The sequence below is a fragment of the Excalfactoria chinensis genome, chromosome 19 (genome assembly GCF_039878825.1).
Source record: "Excalfactoria chinensis isolate bCotChi1 chromosome 19, bCotChi1.hap2, whole genome shotgun sequence".
Taxonomy (NCBI): Eukaryota; Metazoa; Chordata; class Aves; order Galliformes; family Phasianidae; genus Excalfactoria; species Excalfactoria chinensis.
The window spans coordinates 8,472,386-8,498,659 of NC_092843.1; the positions used below are offsets into that span (position 1 = coordinate 8,472,386).

A 26,274-nucleotide genomic window follows, 5' to 3' on the forward strand; every position below is an offset into this window, starting at 1 on the left:
TTGACACAGCATAACAAAAGGCAGTGCCTACTGCTCGCTGCAAAACACCACGGCGTCGCATAATATGTTGACATCTCCCCTTCCCACGCGCAATTTGTATCAATGCACTGTCAGGTTAGAGCCTGCTTGGTAAATCAGACGAATAAACAAAAAGGCAGAATACATGCAGAAGTCTTTTGTTTGATGTTAGTGAGAAGATAGGAGGAAAGGTGCAGCTGAGAGCTCTGTGCAAGGTGCTTGTGTCCTTGCTTGTGTCCTCACAGCCATACCATGCCTTGCAGGACTGCAGTTTGGTTGCAGTCTGTGCCCAGAGAAGTCCTGGGAGGTTGCGGGAGGATTGGTGGGTGGTTGATGCCCAGCTGCCAGGTGGAGCTGGGATGGCACAGCCGGAGGTGGTGGACCAATGTGGTTGCTGGTGGGTGGAAGTGGCCACCTTCCTTCACACAAAGATCCCCAAAATGGGTTTTTAAAGGCAAACAAACCTATCCCTGGTGTGATTCTGTTGGAATTCTGGTGGTGTCCCAGGCTGGCAAAGAGCAAGCCCCCCAAGCTGGGACCATATACGTGGTGCTGGGGCTGTCATTAGCAGGGCGGCTGGTGTGGGACCTCTTGTCCATACTCCTGATTTCCTGATTGCCAGAGAGCTCATGGTGCAGCAGTACATTCAGCAATGCAGCACAGTGAGGGCATGCTCCGCATCCAGCAGCACATTTTGAGCAGCATTTCAGCACACCAACACGGTCTGCCAGGTTCAGGACCTGAATCTGTAAGTGCTTCTGGGTTGTGACCAGAAGTGCTCTGAGTATCAGTGAGACTCTACCTATCCTTCCTGCTTTGTGGGTTCCTGGTGCCCGTGCTCAGAATGGGACAGTGCTGCAGTGCTGGGCAGTGTGTTGGTTCCCACTCCCCTTCAGAAAACCCTGCGGCTGGGCCTGGTAACTGCATTAAGGTATTTCCTTAATTAGATTTACTAAGTATGTAGGATTCTAATTCTTTTTTTTTTTTTTTTTTTTTTTTTTTTTTCCTTCTTTCTTAATTTGCCTAATGAGGAAAATGAAGAAATAACATTACCTAAGTGATGTCTGCGCTGCTTTCCGGGAAGCCTCTGCCATGCCTGGTTTGCCCTGGCCCTGCAGGGTGCAGTGAGAGATAGCCCAGCCTCCATTCCCCCATCTCCCCATCCCCTTTGCTTTTTGCCCCACTGCAGCCATGGGTGTGCTCAGGGCCAAGTTGGTGGCTGTGGGCTGTGCTGTGCTGTGAGGTGCCTGAGGTGGCACAGGGCTGTGCCGGATGCATGCCCAGTTCCCTGTGCTGTTGGCACTGCAGTCTCTGTTGTGAGCTTCAGGTGAGCTCCCAGGGCTGCTGTGCCCTCTGCAGGTGGAGACACACTGACCTTCCCCTGAGTCATTCGTCATCCCACGAGGGCAGACTGCTGGGAGTTGGGCTGGTGGGGCCCTTGACCCCGGCACTGACAGAGGACTGTGCTCAGTGATGCAGGTCAGCGTAGTGTGGTGCCAGCACCAGGGCTGTCTGCTGGTGAATGTGTTCTGCGTGCTTACCTTGAAGAGAGATCGCAGCTCCAGCAGTTTGGCCCCAAAGAAGAAATCAACATGTGATAGCAGAACACGTTGTTAAGTTGTGCGAGTGATTTTATAATACTTAGAACGTGATGCTATGGCAACCTGTTACAAATCCCAGATCAAATAGAATTATTCGTATGCATCCTCATAACTTTCATCTTTGGAGGTCTGTGCCTTTGAGTCCGCTCTGCAGATTGGTGCAGTCAGCCAGAAAGAGGGTTGAAAGGAAGAAAGCAAAGGTGGGTGCTTGCCTCCAGGTCCGGCTGCCTGCACTACCCCAGGAAATTGTAGAGCAAAGAATGCAAATTGCCATCCAGGCACCTTCTCAGCAGCAGAGCTGTGGTGAGTTTGTGGGGAGTAGGAAGGGAGAGAACTCAGTGGCCAACACGGGCGGTCAGTGCATGGCTTCTGCTACTGCCCATATGCAGTCTTATAGCATTTCCATTCTTTTATTGGGTGTTGGCCTTGGGTCAAGGCTTTGGACAGGGACCTGAGTCCTGCATTGCCCTTGTGACCCACCGCTGGCTCCGTGGATAATTTGAGTCCATGAATTCCCATTCCATGGTTATTAGCTATCAATCTGTGTCCTGTTAGCCCCTTCCCCCTGCTCTCAGCACTGAGCTGCAGCCCCTTGGCTCTGCTTTCTGTGGCCAGCCAAGGGCTGGGGATCAGGCAAGGCAGGAGCTCCATACCACTCTGTCCTACATGCTCAGCCGGGTATGTGAGCGCATACATGTGTGTGTCTCAACAGATGGAGTCAAAGTCCATCAAGACCAGGAGACGTCTGTTAGCAGAAGCAATGGTAAATATGAGCAGGAAGGCGGGAGGAGCAGTGGGAAGCCCTGTTAGGATCTGGCTCAGCCTCTCATTGCAGGGACACCCATGCACAGCCATTCTTTGCCTTGCATGGTAGCAGTGGGGTTCTTCTTTTACCACAGTGGTCTCATAGAAAACCAGGTCTGCACAAAAGGTGATGTGGCTTATGAAGCACCACGGGCACATTCTGTATTGGTGCAGCCGCTTTTCCTGCGGTGCAGTTCTGCCCGGTTGGCTGCAGGCACCTACCACAGTCTGGGGGTCTGTGGTGCACACTGCTGCTTGGCTCTCCATACACAGCCTCATGCTGTTCTGTGCCATCCCAGGCAGGCTGCCATGGGAGCAAACCTTGTTACTGCGTGATAAACAGTTGGACATTTTGGCCCCATTTCTTCAGGACTAACCTGGCAGGAACGAGAGGAAACAAAATTAAATCTCAGATTTTCTGACTCCCAGAGTAGCATCTGGCAGTACTGCTGCGTGTGACGATTGGATTGTCTGCATGGGAAGGGATTTTTTTTTAAAAAGGCACAGTGTGTTTTTATCAAATCATCAGTGGAAGCCTTTGGGTGCAGCTTCTTAAGGCTGAGGAGGGTTTGGGGTTGCATTTCTTGGCAGGTTCTTGGTACAGCTCTTTCTCCCCTGCTTTCCAGTGTCACATCCCCACAAGACCGCCCCAGAGAGCAGTGTCAGTGCCACTCTGCTATGGGGATCCATGTGGTTGGCCCTTGCCAAAGCCCAGTCTGGTGGGGTCTGGGCAGTTCATGCAGCACCGCCATACTGAGCTCTGTGGGACCGTGGTGCTGAGACATGAGGCCGGTTCAACAAAAAGAGACCAGTCAGCAGTGTTCCTTCTCTCCTGCCTCCTGGACTGGGGCGCAGGGGTTGCTGATGGTGCCTGTTCTGTTTTGCAGGAAGCAGGAGCTGCTGAGCAGCACGGATGTGACCCTCCCGGAGCGGCCGCTGTCCCCCCCGCTCACTGCCCCCCCCACCATGAAGGTGAGTGCTGCACTGAGGGGCTGAGCACCCTGTGCCAGGGCTGTGGGCCGTGGGCGTGCAGTCCGGTCCGGGTGCTGCTTTTGGAAATGAAGCTGACGAGGAGCGGCACTTCCAACGCAGCGACTGTAGCAGCCGGGGCCATTCTGAGCGGAGCAGAGTAGGTGGTTTCTGGAGAGCAGCCGGCAGTATGTTCAGACACCATCAGCTACAGTGCGGTGCGGGTGCCAGTGGGCCCTGCTCTGCTGTTGCCACATTACACAATGCCGAGCGGCAGTGCCAGGTGGGTGCAGAACATGGTGCTGCTGTCCTCATCAGCCCCAACTCCCTGTGCTGCCCCAGCAGCCGCCCAGGACCCACCCGCATGCCTGTTGGCACCTGCTCTTTGGCCCCAGCATAAGCCTTCGAGGAGCGTAGGTCCTCTGCTCTCATCCAAGTAACTCGAGCAATTAGTGCAAGTGGAGCTTCCAGACAAAGGAAATGGCAGCTCTTCCCCCTGGGTAGCTGCAAAGCATTCGATACGTTGCCACTCGGGAGATTACTCATTAAACTGGCGAAGATGAGATCGAAGAGAAGCTTACAAGACAGCTGAGAACTTGGTTAAATGGTTGTTAAGGGCAGGGGGGCTGGGGAAGAATTGAGTTGGTGTTTATTAGTGCGGTTTCTCAAGTTTTGGCTCATTTGCACTTACGCTGGTGGCCTGGGTGCACAAAGCAGGAGTGAGCTGACAGAGCACACTGGTGTATGGCAGGGGCTGTGGGGGGCTGGGGCTGAGGGAGGTGGGATAGGGGGAGACATGGAGCTGGCTGTGAGTCCTGCTCAGCACAGCTCGCTCACTCCTGCCTTGCAGCAGCCCCCAGCCAGGGGCTCACAGCTGAGCTGCAAAGTGTGAGGAGGTTCATCCCTGTGTGCACTCTGTGCTTTCTGCTTATTTCTGGGCACAGGCTGCAGACAGCTTGCTGGAGGCGCTGGTTTCTTGCAGCACAGCCCATTCCTAATTCAGCTGTGTGAGCAAACTCCTTCTAAGAGCACGCAAGCCATGCCAGCAAAAATGTGTTTTCCCGGTGTAACTCAAATTCCTTGAAGGAGGTAAACTACAATTGCAAAAATCTTTTTAGCTGGTGTAATTCCACAGTGAGGCTTGCTTCCTACCAGCCCTCAGCAGGAGGAATTTGTCTGCCACTTTTAATGGGCATCGCTGTGCAGGAACAGAGCGGCAGACGGAGCCAGAAGTGTGCAGAGCCGAGCAGCCACGGGGCAAAGCCATCTGTCTGCTCCTGGGCTCCCCTGCTGCTCTGCTATGTCAGCCCTGGAAACTCAAGGGGAGAAGAGGAGGCAGCGGGTGCCGGCAGGGACACGGCTCCAGAGGCAGACATGGCCCCGCAGCCACCTCTCCTCTGCCCACGGCCGTGGCAGGCACTTCCAGATGGGGGACAGGTGGGCACAGCGTAGCACAGCCAGACCTGGACCTGGCGTGGCGCAGGCTTTCTGACTGGCTTGCGGAGAGCAGCCAGGTTGAAGGCAGGCTGGAAGGGTTGCCCATGGCAATGACAGGCGACCCCGTGGTTGCGGCTGGGGCAAGGCGCTGCCTGTGCCGGCTATGCCGGGTTCTTTGCTGCGCTGCGCGGATGCGGCTGGGAGATGGGGATGTGCTCGCTGGAACCAAGCCCCTTTCCCTCCCTTGCCTCCCGCCCCATTCATCTCTCTGTGCCACCACTCGCGTAGATGTCTGAGAACCGACCTCAGCCACGTGCGAACTCTTGCCCGCTTCCTGCCCAACCTGTTTGGGGCACTTCCCGTGGAGCCACCCTTTTAAATAACAAAGCAGCAGCCCTGCCATGCCTCTGGCTGGAGAAACATTAACGAAGGGAGGTGTCGGTGGGGATGGTGGCCCGTCTGACGCTGGGCCGCTCAGCTCTGCGCTCCCGGGAGGACGTGCAGTGGCCGCAGCAGCTCCCGCAGGTGAGGCTGAGGGCTGCGGGCAGTGCGGGGATGAGATGGATTTCCTGCGGGGGCTGCTGGTGAGTGCCACGTGGGGGGGGCTGCGGGCACAGGTTGGCTGCGGGCACCTCCGGGTGCGTGGCCCTTAGCTGCACACTCTTGGTGAGGTTTTCTTTCTGGGTGTTGTTTTCTTTGGAAACCTCCAATATGGGCACTTTGTGGCTGTGCTGCTACTTCTGATCCTGGTTGCTCCTCATCCGCTCTCTGCATTGTGCTCACATGTGCTGTGGGCTCAGCAGCACCAACTCCACCAAATGGGGGCCGGGATGCTGGAGGTGATGCTGTGATGTTTTCTCTACTGTCAGGAGAATGCTTTTAGCTGTGAGGTAGCGTGGATATATGAGCTTAGGAAGAAAACAACAGCAGTATTATTTTTGGCTTGGTTATTTTGCATTTCTAAGGTCATTGCTACAAGCTCTGGGATAGGTCTGTCCTGCCTGTGGAGGAAGGGAATGGCTTTCTGTGTTGGTGGTGCCTTTGGTTGCATTTGTAAAGCAGCTGCAGGAGCAGCCAGGCTTGGTGACTCAGCTCAGTGAGGACAAACTGGTGGCTGAACCACTGCAGGTGACGCTGCTTCTGACTGAGCAGCACAAAGGTATAATTGTCCTAACTATATTTACCAAAATATTTGTGGCCTGGTAAAGCTTGGCTTCTAGTCTGCGTAAATTTCTAATGGCTACAGACTGCTCTTTGCTTTATTAAATGTGTACACGTGTTCTACTGGAGCTCCCTTGGGAAGGTGGATCAGGTTCTGCTCTGCTGTTCTGCCTGTCTGCCCTGGCTGCTGGCAGTGGGGTGACAACTGTTTTCATTGTCTCAAGGAGCATACATCTATTGCAGACATCTGGGCATAAGCAGGAACCTGAAAGGAGCTTAAGATAAGGCAAAGCATTTTTCAAGTGCTCCCAGTTTGGGCACAGAGCTCTTCTGAACCCTAGGTGCGTTTCTCCTGCTGCAGGTGCAGAGATAAAGAGGGGTCATAGTCTAAGGGCAGGACTGTGGCCAGGGCTGTGGGCTGTGCTGGTGCCCGGCCGTCGGGCAGCGCCTTCCGCTGCGCTGTGGGAGTGGTGGCTGGTGGCTGCTGCAGAACACCTCGCCTCTGCTGCATCTGTGGGTGAGATAACTTGTGTGAGGCGCCTTTGGTCTCGGAATGATTTTTGTTTCTTCATCTCCCCCTCTGATTTTTCTCTCTGTCTTTTAAGGAACTCAGTTGGTTCTAGGGCTCGCCAGAACATACTCTGGTGCTGTGCTCTTTGGCATGGTGCTGTGAGCCCCTGCCCCGTGTCCTGTGTTCCCTTTCTGCAACCACTGCTTGAAGCCAGCAGTACCATGGCTCTTTGCAGCTGTCCTGCAATGAACATGGATTAAAGGCTGTGGGTGGGGGAGGATTAGGGAGAGGAGAAAGAAGCTCTTCATCATATCCCTGGCAAAGTCATGTATTGGTTTACTGGGAGTGCCCCAGTATTGACATCTGGAGGATGCTGGATAATTTATTTGCTTGTATGTGGGAGCAGGAGGTGGGAGCCATGTGGGAGCCATGCAGGTGACTGTGCCACTGACATCTCAGCGGTGTCCTGCCAAGGGTCAGCATGCAGGTGCCATGCATTCAGGAGCCACTGCTCACCACAGAGCATAAGTCAGCCCATGCCTGGCCAGGCCCAGCCCCAGAGCAGAGCTTTTACTGCTGGCTTCTGTGTGGAGCTCTCAGCAGCAGCCCAGGCTTTGTGCCCACCTGATCTATGGCACCATGCAGCACTGGGCATGAGGAAGTGCTGCATCCATAGTGTGCAGCATAGTATGCAGCTCCTTCTCAGCCCAGGCCTGCAGGATGGCTGAGCTGTTCTGCTCAGCATCGCAGCCCATGTCAGCAGCCCCTGATGCTCGGTTGGACAACATAGTTCTCTTTTCTTTTTCAGTCTGCAGAATTCTTCGAGATGTTGGAGAAAATGCAGGTGAGCTGCAGTGCGGTGCCGGGCGGCACTGGCACGAGATGTCCTGCTGGCATCTGTGTGGTGGCAGCTTCTTCGTTGTTCAATCTGTTCACTTTGTTCCAAACAGGCACCAAAACTTGAAGATCAGAAAGCTGGAAGCCAAAAACATAAGGTTTGTTGGATTTTATTTCTTGCATGGATCTTTCCAAGCACTCCCTGTTATCTCTAGAAATCAGGGCTTTAATGTGTGTAGGCAAAGGCAGTTGCTTAAAGGACTAAAAGGGATATAGGAGTTATCTAAAAGCAAGGCACTGATTGAATTGTGAAGATAAGAGAGTGGAGCATGTAAATCCCTAATCCAGCTTTGTGTCCAAACCAGTGCATCTTACTGTCGAGTGATGTGTGCTGACTGGTTCTGTGGTGCTGTGCAGGAGCTGGCTTGGGTGCAGGGCGGGTGGTGCCGTGGGCAGAGCAGAGCAGAGCCAGGGCTGAACCTTTAGTGTGTGAAATTGAGTTTGGGGTTCAGGGACAGATAGAACCTGGGAAACAAGCAGTTGTGTGCAGTTCTGTGATTCCCTTTGCAGGAGGACTACATTCCATACCCCAGCATTGATGAGGTAGGTGCTCTGCAACATGCTTCTGTACCCCCAGGGCCGTGCCCTTCCAGAAGTGTGTGGCACTCTTGCTTCCAGCAGGAGCTGTGAGGCACATTGCTCCTGCCCAACTCTGCAGTGCCATACCTGCTCCCCCACAGAAGAGTAGGGTGCTGCAGAGGGGTGGAACCTACCCTGCGGTGTGAGGCAGCCCATCATCCTGTTCCTCCCCAGATCCTGGAAAAGGGCAGCCCCTACCCGCTGGTTATCCTACCCCAGTTTGGGGGGTACTGGATTGAGGACCCAGAGAACCTCGGCACGCCCACCTCATCTGACAGCAGTGTCTGCGAGGAGGAGGAGGAGAACTTCAGCCCCAGCCCCTACGGGTACAAGCTGGAGTGCAAAGGAGAGGCCAGAGCCTACAGGAAGCACTTCCTGGGGAAGGTGGGTGAGGAGAGGGCAAGGGAATGGCTGGACATTTCTCCCAGCCGGGAGAAAAAAATAAATCCCACAGTTATGAGTGGAAAGGGCAAGCGCTGCAGCCTTCCTCTGGGCAGGGGCAGCAGGGCTTTTGGCTCACAGTGCTGGATGCTGTGCCCAGAGCCTGTGGGACCTGGGGGGGGGTGGGAGCATCATCCTGCAATGTGCTGAGCCCCACTGCCCACCTGCTGAGCTCTATCACCCACCTGCTGTTTCTCTCTGCAGGACCACTTAAACTTTTACTGCACAGCCAGCAGCCTGGGAAACCTGATCCTGTCCATTAAGTGTGAGGAGGTGGATGGCACCGAATATTTAAGGATTATACTCAGGTACAGAGGGAAAAAAAAGTGCAGTGTTTAACAAAATATCTTCTTGAAAGACTCTATGTTTCTCTGTAAATACAGCAATTGGGCTGCAGCGTGCACGTTGCCACTGTGTGTAGGGGCTCAAGGGGTTTAGGATGAGGCAGAAGCCAGAGTCACTGTCCCTATACTGCTCTGTGCTGGGGCTGCCTGACCACTGGTGGGAACACAGAGCTTTGATCCACTGCTGAAATCACATATGGAACTCCTCGTGATCCACTGTCATATCTGCTGCTATCTTTCCCGTATCCTGGCCAGGGTGCCTGAACCATTGCCTCAATTCTCTTCCAAATAATAAATATTTTAAGAGATGCAGAGAAGAGAATAACGAGCCCTTGGTAACTGGCCAAGCCCTGCAGAACACCATGTTGCAGCAGCTCCTGCAGTGTGCATGGCACAGAGCCTCTGCAGCGTGCACACCACAGAACTGTGCTGCTGGTGGGCAGGGAGGCTGCAGTGCCTCAGGCTGCATGGGATCCTCTCCAGCTTCTGTTCGTTTCTTTTTCCTTGCTAGGTCCAAAGTGAAGACATTGCATGAAAGGATTCCTCTGGCAGGATTTAGCAAGCTGCCCAGCATCCCACAGATTGCTAAGGTAACCTACATGGGGCTGTTCCAGGTGGGTTGCTGGGTGAGCTCAGGGAAGGGGAGGAGGAAGCTGCCCCACGGGGGGAGAGAAAGCTGCAGCCAGGGACTTCCCTACTGCATCTCTGTTCAGCACCAGCTGGGCACGGGCTTCACAGCAGGATGGGATGCTGGGGGAGCTCCTGTAGCCCAGGGCTGGGTGTGTCTCTCTGATGTCTGTAGTCATGCTGCCAGAGCCCCAAGACTGGGGTGCCCACTGATGCTCACAGCACTTTCCCTTGCTCCCAGGCCTTCTGTGATGATGCCTCTGGACTGAAGTTTAATCCAGTTCTGTATCCCAAGGTGAGGAACTTACCTTGCATTCAGTAGAGATCAGGTTGGGATAATTCTGCCTTTTTCCCCCACAATCCAGTAGCTTGGTTACAGGAACTTGTGCAGAGCTAGCAGAAAGATCTCCTTGGTGCTCTGTACAGATGCAGGGCATCTTTTCCTTAGGGCTTGCTATTATCGGATTAGGGTAGTGAGACACAGGCTGCCCAAAGCTGTGGGTGTCCCATCCCTGGAAATGCCCAAGGCCAGGGTGGAAGGGGCCCTGCAGAGCCTGCTCTGGTTTGGGGCTACCCAGCCCACTGTGGGATTGGAACAAGGTGATCTGTAGGGTCCCTTCCAACCCAACCATTCTGTGATCCTATGGTGGTTCCTGTGTGTGAGGAAAGGACACACAGGCTGTGAGATATGAACCAGCCCTAGTCTGGGTTTGGTGCCTGCAGTTTAGCTGGAAGCCCAGTAGGGCTGAGCCTGTCCTCACTATGATGGGGCTGGGACTCATTTGTTCCCTGCTCCAGGATCACTGGAGCACTGCAAGTTCTTGAGCTGCCTTACTAGCATATTATGGGAAAATTTTACAGCATATCCATAATCTTCTGCCACTTGTTATGTGTCAGACATGCAGCAGGCTTAGCAGTGCATTGCCCTTTGATGTAGCCCAATCATGGCATTTTTATTCACCCGTTCTCATTACCATCTTGCCGCCATCCGTCACTGGGAACCTGAGAGCAGCCGCTGCCCACACAGGACAGTGACCCCAGGTCCCACTCATCAGCTGCCATGGACTCCCAGCTGTGCCTTGTTTCACTGCAGGCCTCCCAGATGATAGTGGCTTACGATGAGCACGAGGTCAACAACACGTTCAAGTTTGGTGTCATCTACCAGAAGTTCAGGCAGGTGAGTGAGTGCTGCAAGTGTGAAGCATTGCTGTGCCCTCAGCTCTGCACCGGGGTTGGCCCTGCAGGTGAATGAGTGCCATGTGCAGCACATGCTGCAGCTGGTGTCCTTACCAACAGCAAGTCTCTGGTGACTTGGATAAGGCCCTGAGTCATTAAACTATGATGTGACTGAAGAATAATCAATATGAAAATCAATTGTAGGGAGAAATGGGTGTGGAAATGCACTGTAGCAGCCATGGTGTGTGTTCAGACAGTGCAGAGTGGTGCATTGGTGGGAGCTGCATGCCGTGCAGACCTGCCTGTGAGTGCTTCCATTAGCCTGGGGCACTGGCTGCAGAACATGGGCACAGCTGGGTTGTATAATTTGCCATAGATTATTCTGACAGGCACCGTCTTTACGTATTGCATTTTATTTTGGATCGAATAACTCACAGAAGACCATTATTAAGGTTTCATTGTTTTGAAATACATACATGAAAGATTCAGGTTGGCTGCCCATTTCTCTCCCAAGATGCATCTGTGTTTTTGCAGACCCAGGAGGAAGAGCTGTTCGGCAACAACGAGGAGAGCGCTGCCTTCAGGAACTTCTTAAATTTGCTGGGAGACACCATAACACTGCAGGACTTTAAAGGGTACATAGGAAAGACTGATTTTATATGTGAATTTAGCTAGAAGCCATATAGTCTGTAAAGCATCTATCGTGCAAGAGCAGAAGTCAGCTCATTCATGAGCAGCACAGAGCAGAGCAAATACAGCTCTGGCTTGTGGATCACAGCTGAGGGAGTTTACAGAGGAGATGGAACTGCCAACAGCAGAACTTCCATCCCTGCGGCTCCGAGGCTGTGAGGCAGACTGCTGCAGCTTGGCTGTAGAGGAGGGGCCCATGGGAGTGTGGTGGTGCCATGGGGGTCCACATCATGCCTGGTGTTGTGACTGTGCCACACACCCCAGGCTTCAGGCTGCATTGCATTACATGGTGCATGGTTTGTTCTTTTCCATTTGCTAGCTGCTAGATAAAGACAAATGAGATGGCTTGTTCTGTCACCTCGTCCCCTGACAGCCGCCTGTGGGCTCTGGTAAGCTGTCAATGAATGTTTTTCCCTTTATCTCTGACTCTCCCCTCATTTCCAGTTTCCGAGGAGGCCTGGATGTCAGCCATGGGCAGACGGGGGTTGAGTCCGTGTACACCATGTTCCGGGACAGGGAGATCATGTTCCATGTCTCTACCAAGCTGCCTTTCACGGAAGGGGACACCCAGCAGGTGAGGGATGAGCTTGGAGCACCCATAGGGCAGGGCCACCTGTCTGTACCAACCACACTTTCCTTTTCCACCCAGCTTCAGAGGAAGAGACACATTGGCAATGACATTGTGGCAATTATCTTTCAAGAAGAGAACACGCCATTCGTCCCAGACATGATTGCCTCCAATTTCTTGCACGCCTACATTGTGGTGCAGGTGGAGAACCCCGATGCAGACACCGCGTCCTACAAGGTAGGGGATCCCAGCTCGCACACGTTGCATTTTGCTCTGTCTTTGCATAGTCACATGCAGGATGAGCTGCATCTCCAAAACACACATTTGCTCAGTTTGCTCAGTGTGCTCAGGCATCTACATAACTGGAGAATGTGTATATCAAGCATATGTGTGTACATGAATACATACATTTGTGTTTGCACTGTTACGGTGTGTGTGTATATATACATATGTGTACAAAACTTACCCATGTAGCATTATGTTCATTTAAGAAGGATTTTCGATGCCACAGATGTTGTAATGAGCCCCAGAACAGCTCATACCACCTAAACACAGAGCCCAAGTGTAGGTAGCATCATCACCCTTCCATCAGGAGGTGCAGCAGGACAGTTTCTCACACTGAAAGCACACTGCTTAGGGCAACGAGTGAAAATGGTTTGTGAGAAGTAGATGTGTGCTGTTATTCCATGGGCACAGGTGGGCTGCAGGCTGGGGCTGGGGCTAGGGGCATCACCCCAAGTGGGCTCCTTGCTGCACACTGCCCTCACCACTGCCCCTGTCCTCACAGGTCTCTGTCACAGCCCGGGAAGACGTCCCCTCCTTTGGCCCACCGCTGCCAAGCCCGCCGGTGTTTCAGAAGGTGAGACAGGGCTGAAAGTGCATGCCAAGCTGGGAACTGTGTGTGGGTTTGAGTCCAGGATTCCTCAGGGCACACCTGGGGGCAGAGATGGGTGTGAGGTCTGTAGGGTCATGATGCAGTACTACCAACAGCAGGGCAGTGCAGATGTCCAACCCCCCACTCTCGCTCCCCAGAGCCCTGAGTTCCGGGAGTTCCTGCTCACCAAGCTCATCAATGCCGAGAACGCCTGCTGCAAGTCGGACAAGTTTGCAAAGCTGGAGGTACGGCTTGCTGCCTTCTGCCCCCTACTGCTCCACACCACCCCCACACTGCCTCAGAACCACTCCTTGCTCTGAGCTGGGTCAGCTCTGGGACAAGCTCAGGTACCAGCAGTGTGAGCTTCCTCGTGTCCTCGCACCTGGGGTCGTCGCACTGAGCCTGGTGTTGCTCCCCAGGACCGGACACGTGCTGCCCTGCTGGACAACCTCCATGATGAGCTCCACGGGCACACACAGACCATGCTGGGGCTGGGGCCCGAGGAGGACAAGCTGGAGAATGGAGGGCATGGGGGCTTCCTGGAGTCTTTCAAGGTAAACCTCAGTCTCTCCCCAGCAGTAAAGATAACATGTGCCCAGGGCTGGAAGGTATCTTTTTGGAAGGTGCAGATGGGGTTCTGGGCATGAGTGACCCTGAAGGCAGAAGAGGGTCCCCATGTTGCTGGTCTCATGCTGTCAGGGTGGGTGGAGGCTCAGCTGCATCCTGCTGGGGTATGAGATGCAGAAATTGAGGCATGATGCAGCTGTCCAGCAGCATATTCACGATCTGAGACACTGATTGTTCTCTCTGCACTGTTGTGCACGAGGGACAGACTCAGCTCTTGGTATTGCAGGGCGCCCTGGTCCGCGTGGTGCGCCCAACAGGTGGAGCTGGCATCTTCCTGCCCCGCCGCCTTGGGGCCATGCTGCTGGGCTGTGTGCTGGCGTTCCTCCTGCGCTGTGTGCTCTGAGCACTGTGGGCTAGAGCAGGGGGGATGTCCTTCTGCCCCTTGCATCATGCCAATGAGCTCTCGGCCCCTTTCTCCTGCTGGCTCTGCAGGCACTCATCTCACAGGTAGGGGACATGCCATGCATGAATGCTGGGCTGGGCTGCTGGCAGTGCCAGGAGGAGACCCTCCTGCCTGCACAGTGCCAGAGCTGGCAGCAAAGTGACCTGCTGCTCCCACCCACAGACACCATCAGTTTGTACCATTTACTGATCCCAATAAATCCAGTCTGATGGATGCTTGCTTGCAGCTCATTACTCAAGGGGCAGGAAAGGACACTGTGGTCTCTGTGTGGTCGGGTGCTGCAGGGTGCAGCGTGGGTCAGTAATGGGGTGTTTTACATGGGGCCTGAAGCTAGTAGCAGAGCGGTGCCCGTGCATTGTGGATGCAGTACTGGAAGCCTTCAGAAACATGGCCTTTGGAGGTTTGTTTCCTCCAACACCTCTGTGTCCTGAGCTGTGCTTTAATGGTCTGGAGGAGGATGTAGCTGTGGCCTGCCAGGTAGCACAGCAGAAATTGAGGAGGCAATAGCTGCAAAGGGAAACTTTCCTGTAATTGACACACCGGTATCACGATCCAGTTTGGGCTCTGGTTGCTATGGTGATCACAGTAATTAAAATATGCGTACAGATTTTTTTAACTTGCACATTTCCCTGCTGCTCTTCATGGTGTGTGCCAGACTTCCAAAAGATCTCGTGGTCTTATTTGTGAGCGCATGGGACAACAACTGAGGGAAGGCTTTAAAAATAGTTCAAGTCCTGTTCAAGCATCCAAAATGGATATTAAGATTTGCAAAAGGTCTCTGCCTCCCGCATGCACAGCTCTGGTTCTAACAGTTTGAGTCAAAACACATTGAAGTCGTCCTCAGCCCCCACGTGTTCGGATCCTGCTCAGAGCTGTGCTTTTGCTTCTTTCTCTGCACCCCTGGGCTGCTCTACAGGGGCTGCTCCATGCTCCCTCCCTGCAGCACCACTGTGATCTCTGTCAGCAGGATGGCCCCCAGTGCTGTTAGAGTGAGGGGCACCACAGCCCCTCTAGTGCGCAGAGGTCAGGCAGTCAGGCAGTACTGAATATCCCAGGGACTGCTCTTTCATAGGAAGCAGTGTGCACTGAAAGTGGCACAGACAGCTCAGGGCAGCTGGCAGCAGGCTGTGAGTTGCTGTTGCTGCATGGGAGCTGTCAGCAGTGCAGGGGCAGGAGGGGGGCTCCTTGCGGAGCCTTCCTGCAAACCCAGGGAGTGGTGCTGCAGTGTGTGGTTGGATGCTGCTTTACTGCTGGGTTGTGCTATCACTCCTATGGGGGTTCTGCAGAGCAGGGCCTGGGGCTCTGGAGCTGTGGGTGGCAACAGTCCTGGGGCATTGGTGACCACTGTCCCCTGTCCCTCATGGCCACAGAGAGCCATCCGCGTGCGCAGCCACTCCATGGAGACGATGGTGGGCAGCCAGAGGAAGCAGCATGCCGGTGGCATCCCAGGAAGCCTGAGTGGGGGCATCACGCACAACAGCGGCGAGGTGACCAAGACCACCTTCTCGGTGAGCACAGCCCCGTGGCCCCCTGTCCTGCTGTCTGTCTGTGTGTCCACTCCCTCCCATCCTGGTGGGGTGCTGTGGGGGTTTCTCATATGGGGGCTGTGCACTCCTCAAGCTCGGGCTGTGTGGTTCTTTCAGCCCCCTGTCTCGGCAGCCACAGCCAAGAACCAGTCAAGAAGTCCCATCAAGCGCCGCTCAGGGCTGTTCCCACGCCTGCACACGGGGTCAGAGAGCCAGGCGGACAGCAGGGTGCGATGGTAAGCATGGCATCCCTGGTGCTGAAGGTGCTGGCAGCCCTGCAGTGTGGCTGTGGTGCCAGAACCTCCCTGTTCTGCATCAGGGCTGCTTCTGCCACATTCAAAGCTGGGGCCTCTTGGGTGCCTCTCCTCTGACTTAAATCAAAGATGTGGTATCCGGAGAGCATCTGTTACTCTGAGTTTTAGCACTTGGTGCTAGGAGTATAATTTGACCACTCATTTTAAGTCTCCTGTGTAACTCACACAGCTTTTTTGTGCTCTCAGTGACAGTAGTTCTGGAGCACAGAAGACACCAGATGTTGGACATTCATCCCAGGAGATGAAATCTGAGACCTCATCCAATCCCAGCTCCCCTGAAATATGCCCCAACAAAGACAGGTGAGCAGCACAGAACCAAACTGCCGCAGTCCCTGCAGCCAACAGCCAGAGCACAAGGGGCCATCAAAAATAACATCTCCAGGTTCTGCTATGAACAAGTTGGATACTGAGGGAGTAAAACAGAGGTTCTGGTGATTGACATGCACTGCTCCTTAATGAACTAAAAATAATAGCCATCTTCAGAAAAGAGCAGCTGCAAGGAGCCATATTGGCAGGAGGTTCCAAACCGTGGTGGGGGTAGGCACCTGGAGCAAACTCCCCGTGCATGTTCCCACAGCTGCCAGCTGCTGTGTCCCTCCTTTGGAGGGGAATGCTCCCAGCAGTGCCCCAACTCCATTACAGAGGAGCTCATCCACAGTGCTCAGCTTGGTGCTTGGTGCAGCGACTACGTGCTTTCCTTAAGTGCCTCATCACCTCGTAGGCCCTTCGTCAAGCTGAAGGAGAATGGCCGGTCCAACATCTCACGCTCCTCCTCGAGCACCAGCAGCTTCAGCAGCACGGCAGGGGAGAGCGAGACACTGGAGGAGTACGACAGTGTGGTAGGAACCCAGTTCTGCACTGCAGCTCTGGGGGGTTTTGCTGCACCTCTGTGGGCTCCGCGGGAGGATGCCACAGCCTCATGCCCCCAGATGCTCCCTGTGGGTGCCAGTGTCCTCCTGGCAGGGTGGAGGGCAATGGGAGGTGCATTTGTCCACTTGGGTTGGTTTCTCTGGGATGAACCTTCTTGAAGGATGAAGGCAGCTGTTCCATGCTGAGCCATGCTGTGCCATGTTTTGCTGTTCTGTGCAATGCTGTGCCACGGAGAGCAGCAGTGCCAGCCATGCGCAGAGCACAGGGTGGCAGCTCACTGCAGGGAGTGGAGTCATGTCCCACTCTATCTGTGCAGGGCAGCCAGCCATCCACCGCATCGCCCTTCAAGCAGGACGTGTTCATCTACAGCGCATCACCCAGCAGTGATAGCCCGAGCATGGGGGCTGCAGCCACTCCAGTCATCATGAGCCGGAGCCCCACAGGTGGGTTCTTGGGCAGCCTGGGGTGGGTGCAGCTCTGGAAAAGGCACTGGGGCAGCCACAGGATGCACCCCAGCTGCTTACAGCTTGCCCAGCTCACTCATACTGCAACACCGAGCTGTAAACCAGCATGGGGGGGGGGGGCTTCTGCTGAGGCCCTGCTTTCTCTGCTCTCCTGATGGACAATTGCAGTAGCCTTGGAAACTCGCTGTCTCCAAGGAATGAGCTGTGACTCAGGAGTTATTTAATAACCATGCAGCTCTCCTCGGGCCTGGCTCTATTACCCCTCCTGCTAACCAACTCTGCACTAATTCCATCTGTTGGAGCCAATTAGCAAAGTGAGGTACGAGTCAACATGAGCCAAATGGGCCGAGCGGGCGCCCGCTCCCCATGCATTGCAGCTCTGCAGTTTCCCCGTGCGGTGCAGTCCTGCTGGAAGGAGCCATGATTCAAATGAAAGCACATATTAGGAACTCAGGAGCTCTTTGCAGAACAGCCGGAGAGCTACAAATCCGCCACTAACAGCTCAGTAATTGGGAACAGCTCAATAATTGGGAGCAACTCCGGAGAAGGACAGAGCTGGAAGTGCAGCCTGGCTCTCCTTCCTTATTATCAGCACCCCACCAGTCCTTCCTGTTTTATTAGCAATTTTCAGAATGAACAAAACAGCGTTTTAATGTTTAAAGTGTTTATTTTGCATTTTCCTGCCAAGAGCATTGAAATCCACCCCTACTTACATAGATCAGTCATTTGCTGCAGCCTTTTCAGTGGCATTTCCAGTAGAAACACTGTGAGATGTAATTAAGCCTCAATTTATTCCATCAAAAACACTTAATGTACAGATTTTGCCAAACGTTCAGTCAAGATAGACTAAATATTGGTAACACTGATGACAAAATATTAAAGCTCCTGGCTGCCTCCTGCTTCAGCAATTGCTTCTGCTCATGGGTTATTACTTCACTTTGCTTTTCTCCACCCTCCAGCAGACATAAAGAACAGAAACTCCCCGAGGTCAAACCTGAAGTTCCGCTTCGATAAGCTCAGCCACAGCAGCTCCAGCACGGTATGCAGCGTGGGGATGTCCTGCAGGGCACAGTGCAGGGCTGTGGGGCAGTGCTGCTGTGTGTGTCGTTGTGCCTTTGTCTGCAATCCAACCTGAATTCTGGTTTCTCATTTAGAGTCACTAGCAGGAAAAAAGGAAGTCAAGAACTTTTCAGCGGTGAGTGTTTGTAACGCTGTTGTGTGAAATGATTCATCTGATCTGTGGTCAAATGCATATCCTTTAACAACAGCATGCAGCAGCCAATTGCAGTGTTTATTATTAAATTTGTGGTCAATACCAGACCTTTAGGCATTCTAAATGCTTTTGTAAGATGGGGGCAGCACTGAGCAAGAAAAACGGTAGCAATTAATGGTGGAGCAGTTGGTGCCGATCAGTGCTGCTACAAAGTGCTGCATTTTCTTTCTCTTTTTCTTGAGAGTCCCCCTGACATGTTCATCCTCTTTTTTTTTTTTTTTCTTTTTTTTTTTTTTTTTTCTTTTTCCAGAGATTTTTTGTTTCAACAAAGGGAAAACTTCACCACCCCGTGGGAACGCACACACCTCACATGCCAGCACAGTGCCCTCCCTGCTGCAGCCAACCCTGTGCCCACCAGAGGACATCACCTCCCTCCCGGCCCCAGCAATCCCAGCCCTCCCAGTGCTCCCCAGTGGGTGTGGAGCTGGGTGAGCACTGGAGAGGTTTGCAGTGTCCCTCCCATGCTTGCACCATCCTTGCACACACTCCTGTAGGTATTCTTCCTGTTAGCAGGCACGGGCAGGTCTGGTTCTCCAGTTTTGGAGCTGGTGTGGCAGTGGTGTGGGACTGGGGCTCAGGTGCTGCCCCTACTGACTCCACCCCCAGCTCTTGGGATGCAAAACACCTGGGGCCGTGCAGCCCTGTGCCCCCGTTGGGTGCTGGCACAGATAGCATCAGGCCATCCACCTTCTCTGCGTGGCTTCAGTTCTTCTTCCCTGCCCAGAACTCCAGCGTGGGCTTGGGACAGACAGACCAAATCCAAAGTTGCAGTGTAACTGAATCCTGAACTGGTGCTCGGAGCACTCTGAGCCTGTGGGCTCTGCCTTGTCCTGGGGCTGCTCCATCCACCGGTGGCTGGAATGGCATTGGGCACCCTTTGCAGCATCAGCCCCCGCCTCCGAGTGTGCTCTGGAAGAGGGCAGTTATGGCTCTGCAAAGTAACCTCCCTGTGCCGCCCTGCAGAAGATGCCTCTGACCACGCAGAAATCCCTCTGCCCTTAGAGAGCTTTGTCTAAGGTTCGCTGAAGTCTGTCCACTACGTTCAGGGTGATCACAGATTTCCCCCATCCACTTTTGCAGCATTGCATCTCGCCACAGCCCGTCACCTTTGCAAAACTAGCCGCCAGAAGTGATGTTCTTCATTTAAATGGAAACTGGTTCTGAGTTCATGATTCCTAACGACTCACAGCTGGGAGTGTCAAAGCCGTCTGCGCGCGGCTGCAGCTGCCCGGAGGGCCCTGGTGGTTCTGCGCGGTGCCGCTCGCCCCCGTCTGAAGGAAGGGCTGCGGTCCAGTAGGAGAGGGATCCGATTAACCAAGGAATCGCGTTGCAGAGAACGCAAAGGATTCCCGACAGGCGCTGGGCGCTCCTTCCTGAGGTCCGTAAATTGCTTTTAAACCGCATTTAAATCTCGAGCCGCTCTTTGCCGGAGATGGTTCCCCTCACTTTGCTGCGCTCCGGGAGCACCGAATCCCCGCCCGCCCACGGAGACCTGTGCTGCAGGGTGGCTGCGTGCCGGAGGCTCGGTGCGCCTTTCCCGAGGAGTTGTGTGGTTCTGTGGTGTCGTTGTTTGCGCGCGTGTTGATCTCCGTGAGATCTTTCAGCAGAAGATGCAGTGGTTGCTCTCGTCCGGGCTTTTGTTTTCGGGTCATTGTTTTGTTACTGTTATTACTTGAAGCTGTGAGGTTCCTTCTGACCCGGAGCGGATTGCTGTTGTCGGAGGGCTCTGGGAGGGCTGCGGCCCCGGGGCTGAAGCGATACGTGGGGTGTCGTGGGCTGCAGTGCGGCCCCGCCGCTCTGCCTGGTGTGACCGTGTGGAGCGCGGCCGTGCGCTGCCGGAGCGCGGGGGGGTTGTGTGCTTCAGCGGTTGGTGAGGGCGTTCCTGCATATATATCGCAAAACGTTTTGTGCTTCTACGTGACACACGCACACTTGTACACACCTATATACAAATGGAAGTGCTTTTTTTTTTCTTTTTCCCTGGTTAAAAAGGGACCGTGCCAAGCACAGACTCAGTTTCTTTCTGGAGTTTTGGGTTCTTTGGTGATGGCAGATGCAAGGCCGGGTTGTTTCCTCGGCACTGGTGGGAGCAGTAACCCCAATGGAGGCTGCGACCCTGGGGTTCCTCAGCTGCTGCTGCTGCAGGGGCAGTCAGTGGCAGGGTGCCACATTGCCCCGATCCCCACAGGGCACGTTGCACTGCCTGGGCCACGTGCAGCTGGGATGTGCTTACCTCAGAACCTTAGAGCATGCTTCATTGTTTGAATGAATGTAGCACTGCGTATATCCTGCAAAGGAAAATGCTGGATTTATATAATTAGAATGTGAAGAGAGTTTATAGAGTGAAAAAAGATCTTGAAAAAAATGTATCTGACAGAAGTTTATTTTTTATGTGGAGAGGCGGTGCTTTGTAGTTCCTGGTGGCCTATGTCTGTTGTAAATAATGTACATTTAATTTATTACTATGGTAGCAGACTGTATTTGTTATGTATAAAACTAAAGGTTCACAAATGTATATTTTGTTGCTTAAATGTGTCTTTGCAAAATTCACAATAAATAACATATTTTGTGTCCATATGTGTACTATGTTGCACACGTCCATGAAACAACAGCCTTAGCTGAGCACTGTGAGGACATGCTGTCATTCCCAGCTCTTTCCCTCCCAGAATGCTACAAAATGCTTTCATTTTTTGGGACAGTGTCTGCAGCAGAGGGGCCAAGGAAGAACAAAACCAAACCTACGAAGTTTGGGTTCTCTAAATCAACCTTTATTACAAAAGTTATTCTTGCAGCTTTCCCCTTTGCCAGTAACTGGGAGGACTGTTTCATCCATGCTGGTATTCAGCAACAGCTGTTGCCTTCAGCCTGCCCCAGCCTCCTGGAACACCCAGCAGTGTTGACTGCATCTGAAGTTCATTGTGGGCTGTGTCTGCTCCTCACCGGGCAGTGGGGCACTGTGCCTAGTAAGGTTTGGGCTGGGGGCAGAGAGGAGGACATTTAGTGCTGAGCACGAGGGAGAGCACTAACAGTCATGTAGGAGAAACAGGAACGTGAAGCACACCCACCTTAGTTGTGCTCCTTGCTAGGGTGGACAGAAGAAAAACAGGAAAAAAAAGAAAAGAGGCTGTGAATAAAAGAAGGACAGCAGGCAGGCTCTGCAGCCCAGCACAGCCATGATGCTCCTCAGGGATATCTTTGCCTCCAAGCATGGCACTGGCATGGCACAGCATGGTATAGCCCTCTCACCCCCACCACAAACGCCTCCCACCTGAGGCTGTTCTCACCTTTGTGGAGGTAGTGGAGTGAGGCCACAAGGCACACCGCGAGGCCAAGCAGCAGCAGCAGCAGCCAGGTGGTGGAGTTTGCTTCTGCAGCCGAATCAAAAGGAGAAGGACAGGGACAAGTGAGGGCCAAAACCAGCCTGTTTTGTTGTTGTTGTTTGTTTTGCTTGTTTTATTCAAAGCAGTAGAAGGCAAAGTTGAGAGCAGGAATGGGTGAGTGGGCTGTTCCCCCCCCCCAGCCCACCGTGGGATCAGTGCCTGGACAGCACCAGCACAGTGCTCTGTACCTCTCACTGCCACAGTGACGCTCCTCCGGATGGGTGCCTGCAGGCTGGGGTGCTCCACACGGCATGTGTAGGTGCAGCCGTCATCACGCAGAGTTGCTGTCAGCAGGAAGAACCTGGAGAAGCTGTAGGTGCCACTGCTGCTGCGCTGGTGGCTGCTGGTGAGGACGTTGGGCACGGTGTCAGGGAGCAGCCCAGCACCCAGCGGCTCACGGAGCCACTGCACATGGATGTCCGCAGGGTAGTAGTTGCGGATGTCACAGACCAACTTCTGCTGCTCCCCCTCCACCAGGGACAGGGAGTTCACGTTGACAGTCACCGTGGGCTTTTCTGGTGAGCAAAGATTTATGTCATTGTTGGGTTTCTTGACTCATTAGTTCTGTCTCCATCACCCAACTGAACTGACCACAGATCTTCACACTGTGTCAGAGCACCCTTACCCATTATCTGCAGCTGGACCGTCTGCTCCAGCACAAGGGCTGCCGCCTGCACCGCGCAGATGTAAGTCCCCTCGTCTCCAAGCTCCACGCGGCGGAGCAGCAGGGATGCATTCCCGCGGGGCTCCTGTGGGAACATCTCTGCGCGGCCGCCTCCGGAGGTGGCAATGCGCCTCTCCTGCCGTCCCTTCTGCCGCAGCGCCCACCGCACTGCCACGGCCACCCGCTGGTCGGCGGTGAAGGAGCAGTCCAACACCACGTCCGTCCCCAGCGCCGTACGGACGTGGGGCAGCCGCGTGCGCACCGCCAGCACCGCTGCGGGTCGGGATGGAGGTGAGGCGGGCGGAGCGGTGCCGCACGCGCCGGCTCAGCCCAACCCCAGCCGGGTGCGAGTCCAGAGCACGAGCTGACAGAGCCCCAGCCCTCCGGTAACTGCTCGTATTGCTGTCCCTGAGCCATTGCTAAGCCTCCTTTGTGCTTCGCTATATACGACAGAACGAGAAATGCGGTGATTCCCCCACAGCTTCTGCCGTAACATTGGATTTAATGAAGCAACACCTTCCCGAGCCGCTTTGGGAATCTTTGCAGAGCTGCAGAATGAACGCGCACCAAGCGCTCCGCATAACCTCAGCATGGGCTGCGGTCAGTCCCAGCGCGAGGGGGATGAGGAGGAGCACCCCCAGGTGGCAATCAGAGCCAGCTGAGCCCAGCTGAACCTGCGGTGGGAGGAGAACGGTGGGGCCGAAAGAGAGAGCTCGGGAGGGGTGCGTCACTTGGTGGCGTGGTTTGTCTGGATGTAGCTGTCTCAGAGAAGCCCCTCTGATGGGGTGAGTAATACATGAAAAATTGATTTTCTTAAGGGGGGGGGGGGGGGGTGATGCGGGGTAAGGGGAGTATTTGGGCGGGAGGTGTAAGTGCTCGCACTGTGTTCTTGGCTACCTCCAGCAGGCAGTGCTGCCCCCTGTTGTAGCGCCTCGTGGCTGTGTCCCGCTGTTGGACCAGAGAGCCCCGCTCTCCCTATTTTTAAGAACTGCAGCTGCTTATCTCTGCTTAGCTAAGGGCGGGCCCTGGCAGGGCGCGGTTCGGTAACGGCAGTCTGCAGGCAGGACCCGCAGCCCTATTTCTTGTATAGATGAGGCTGCAGCCCTCTGGCAGATGCCAATTAGTTTCGGTTCTTTCTCTGGAGCCTTCTCCCTCTGCTCAGCAAGCAGTTCATGCTGTGGATTGTGCAAACGCTGTGGAAGTGTTCTGCCTGCTGAAAAGCCTTAACTTGTGTCTGTGCTAAAGCCTTGGTGACTAGTATATTTGCTGTTAGGGCTCTTAGTGACAATGGCATAGAACTACATAAACAGAAAACAGTTATGCTTTTGAGAAGCTGCTTAGAAGTTATTTAGAAGTTAGTTGCAGTGTTGTGCCCCCAACACAAGGGAGAACGTATGCTTTTCAGTTAAAGCATTTTGCCTTACACTTGTTAAAATGTTATCTTGATCTATCTGTAAACTCAGAGGGCTGGTAAAAATAGTCTGAGGTCTGTAAGCCCAGCAGCAAAATGTCTGGGTGGTGACATTAAGCAACAGCTGGTGGGGTATAGAAAGCCAGGCTGGGAGTTCATAGCACCCCAGCATAGCTGGAGAGGAACAGGTGTTTTCCCTCTACATAATCCCTCTGAAAATGACTCCATCTTGAAGCTTGGAGGGTGCAGACTGGGACACAGCTGAAACAGCTCAGTGGTAGTTGCTTGCTAATTACCTTAATGGCCTGCAGCCCTGACAGTTGTGCTCCAGCCCTCCCCCCCTCCTCTACCCCCTGCTTCATTGGGAATGTACAATGTTCCCCAGAATAACATTACCTGACACGTGTGTCTGCTCAGCAATGCCCTGATGAAGCTGTCCAGGAGTTTGGTGCTCTCTGTCCTCGTGGCCTTGCACAAGGAAGGCTGTGGCTGTATATTTCCCAGCTATGTGCTTTATGGTGCAAGTGAACCAGGTGTCCAGGCCATGGGCTTGGACCTCCCTCCCAGGCCAGAGGATCTGAGTGTTGGCTGTGAAGTAAGGGCTGATCCTGCAGTCAAGCATGTCGATATCCTCATCTGTGTGCTGCAGAATATTCACTGAGGGCTCTGTATGAACACACACACGGACCCGTTATGATCCCAGCACACCTAAAGGCAGCAGAAGCAGCCCCCTGTCTGCACACAGCTCTCGGTGTGGTCCTGCCCTGCTCTGTCCCGCCCCAGTGCACTCCAACAGGAGTGATCTCACTTAGTTGGGGCAGCATCCTGCCCAGCACTGCTGGATCTGGGCCTGGGATGGAGCTAACCATCTGGCTTTGCTTTGTGGGAGGGGAACAGCTCTCCCAGCACCCCACACTGGGGTCTCACAGAGCAGTGGTCTCACTGGGTTCAGATCTTCAGGGGAGGTGAAGCTGTTGTGCTGAGTGAAATGCTGAATTTGCTGTACCCCCATCAGCTAAAGCACAGCAGGGCTGCCCATCTGCTCACTTCTTGCCACAAGCCAGGCTCGGTCCTCTGAGCAAATAACTCACCTTGTACAATAAATGAGGGCAGGTTGTCTGCAGGAAGGCTTTCTGTCTGAGGCCTTTGGGCACCTTCTGCTCCAGCTACAGGCAGCAGCAGCCTGATGTTCAGCAGCACAGTCTCTGTTTCATTGGACAGGGGAATGGTTTTTCTCATTTCAAACACGCAGGGAAGTTGTAGGCTCCTCCTGAGCCCTGGCTCTGCAGAAACAGTGCTGTTCATGGTCCTTGTGATTACTGAAAAACAGAGACAATGCACGCTAAACTATGTTTAAAATGTCAGCAGTTGATTTTGAAAGAATGACAACAGATACTAAGCTGCAGCTTCTGTATGTGATGAGTCCATTTTGCTTGCCCATGGTGCTCTCCTTATTTCAAGGAACATGTTGTTTTACTATAAATGTAATACTCAAACTTCTAAGTAATTCTTTAAATAGAAGAATCGTTGCTTTAGAATAAGATCAGTCATTAGAACGTTACAGGTGTTGTAAGGGGAGAATTTGGGTGTGCCCCAATGGGCGCAGTGCTGCATGGCAGAACCCTTTGGGTGTGGGGTCTGTGCTGGGGCTGAGCAGAGCGGTGTGGAGTGCTGGAGGTCTCTTGGAACTGCAGAATGCTGCGAGATCTGGAATCCTTTTGCTGCGAGGGTGGTGTTTTCCTATGGAGTTCAGGAACAGGCTCAGTACAGCCCGCATGGCAGCGTCAGACGGAGCGCTGGGAGCGCCCACGCTTCTGGGTGTTCCTCTGTTGCTGTGGGTCTCTCTGGGGGAGCAGCGGACGAGGATGGTCGTGCACTGCAGCTGTGTCCCTCAGAACAGAACGATGGGGGGCGGCGGTTGGGCTGGAAACGGGGGGGGGGGGGGGGGAGGGGAGGGCGGGGAGAAGGAAGGGGGAAAGGGCACTCAGTGCGGAGTGGCTGTGAAACTGAGAAACGGAAGAGTGGGAGTAGCTTTACGGGGCCAAAGCGCAGGCAAAGTCACGGAGGACAGAGCAGGAGTTCCGGGACCGCCCGCCCGCACCGGGCTACTCTCAGCTGACGGACTCCGCCTCATTTCTCGCGTCAGATCCCGGAGCCCGACCGCGGAATCCCCCCCCGTTGATGCGGGAGGTGCTGAGCGGCGGCGGAGCTCCGTGCTCCTCCCTACCACCCGCGTCCCCTCCGCTTCCCAGCCGCCATCCCCCTTCCCACCCTCCTCCCCGTCCCCGTCCCGCACGTACTGGCGCTCAGGAGGCAGCCGGCCGCCAGCCACGTTCCGCAGCCCATCGCTCCCCGCCTGCCCTTTCGCTTTTGCTCGCTTTCGCTTTCGGCAGGCGCGCAGTAGGAGTGGCTGCCCGGTCACTCACCGCACCCGAGGGCTCAGACACTGAACTGCATCTGACCCAGCGGGACCCCGCAGCGCCATTCGCTGCTGCAGAGCGTGCCCGGGGCAGAGCGCCCGCTGCTCCGTGCTCAGGGATGTCTTTGCTGGAAAAGGGAGCTCTCTGGGTTTGTTTCCCTGCGTCTTTGGGAGCAGCAATAACAAAATAATATAATAGCAATGAAACTTAAACTTTTATTGAACA

At 54.1% G+C, this 26,274-nt stretch overlaps 2 protein-coding genes and 1 long non-coding RNA gene across 13 annotated transcripts in view; 2 read left to right on the plus strand and 1 right to left on the minus strand.

Annotated features, from left to right (window-relative positions):
- Positions 1-20,749, plus strand: part of RAP1GAP2 (RAP1 GTPase activating protein 2) — a 51,340-nt gene extending 30,591 nt beyond the window's left edge. For 7 of the 9 annotated variants that reach the window (XM_072353887.1, XM_072353893.1, XM_072353895.1 and 4 more), the window contains 23 exons: positions 3,311-3,395; positions 7,310-7,345; positions 7,452-7,496; positions 7,909-7,941; positions 8,152-8,361; positions 8,623-8,726; positions 9,274-9,352; positions 9,631-9,684; positions 10,483-10,566; positions 11,100-11,200; positions 11,700-11,829; positions 11,905-12,060; positions 12,611-12,682; positions 12,856-12,942; positions 13,117-13,251; positions 15,098-15,235; positions 15,371-15,489; positions 15,754-15,867; positions 16,289-16,406; positions 16,754-16,880; positions 17,861-17,940; positions 18,056-18,096; positions 18,425-20,749. In XM_072353887.1, coding sequence (XP_072209988.1) covers positions 3,311-3,395; positions 7,310-7,345; positions 7,452-7,496; positions 7,909-7,941; positions 8,152-8,361; positions 8,623-8,726; positions 9,274-9,352; positions 9,631-9,684; positions 10,483-10,566; positions 11,100-11,200; positions 11,700-11,829; positions 11,905-12,060; positions 12,611-12,682; positions 12,856-12,942; positions 13,117-13,251; positions 15,098-15,235; positions 15,371-15,489; positions 15,754-15,867; positions 16,289-16,406; positions 16,754-16,880; positions 17,861-17,940; positions 18,056-18,064 — 2,116 coding nt within the window. In that variant the 3' untranslated portion in view covers positions 18,065-18,096; positions 18,425-20,749. The remainder of the gene's footprint in view (positions 1-3,310; positions 3,396-7,309; positions 7,346-7,451; positions 7,497-7,908; positions 7,942-8,151; positions 8,362-8,622; positions 8,727-9,273; positions 9,353-9,630; positions 9,685-10,482; positions 10,567-11,099; positions 11,201-11,699; positions 11,830-11,904; positions 12,061-12,610; positions 12,683-12,855; positions 12,943-13,116; positions 13,252-15,097; positions 15,236-15,370; positions 15,490-15,753; positions 15,868-16,288; positions 16,407-16,753; positions 16,881-17,860; positions 17,941-18,055; positions 18,097-18,424) is intronic. The other 2 variants (XM_072353888.1, XM_072353890.1) reach the window with 1 other exon arrangement.
- Positions 20,750-20,923: 174 nt separating this feature from the next.
- On the minus strand, positions 20,924-25,999 carry LOC140260944 (tapasin-related protein-like). 3 transcript variants are annotated; one of them, XM_072353775.1, is made up of 8 exons: positions 25,930-25,996; positions 24,721-24,948; positions 24,026-24,295; positions 22,180-22,491; positions 21,743-22,069; positions 21,459-21,542; positions 21,240-21,256; positions 20,990-21,149 (listed from the first exon to the last, which is right to left on the minus strand). In XM_072353775.1, exons 1-8 carry the CDS (start codon positions 25,973-25,975, stop codon positions 21,135-21,137), a joined length of 1,299 nt encoding a protein of 432 aa, XP_072209876.1. In that variant the 5' UTR covers positions 25,976-25,996; the 3' UTR covers positions 20,990-21,134. The 3 variants fall into 3 exon arrangements, with proteins under 3 accessions (XP_072209874.1, XP_072209875.1, XP_072209876.1); XM_072353773.1 differs by lacking the exon at positions 21,240-21,256 and having other exon boundaries at positions 20,924-21,149; positions 21,443-21,542; positions 25,930-25,999; XM_072353774.1 differs by lacking the exon at positions 21,240-21,256 and having other exon boundaries at positions 20,965-21,149.
- LOC140260945 (uncharacterized) overlaps positions 22,352-26,274 on the plus strand; it is a 36,511-nt gene continuing 32,588 nt past the window's right edge. The window contains exon 1 of the long non-coding RNA XR_011905633.1: positions 22,352-23,003. This is a non-coding gene — a long non-coding RNA (uncharacterized lncRNA). The remainder of the gene's footprint in view (positions 23,004-26,274) is intronic.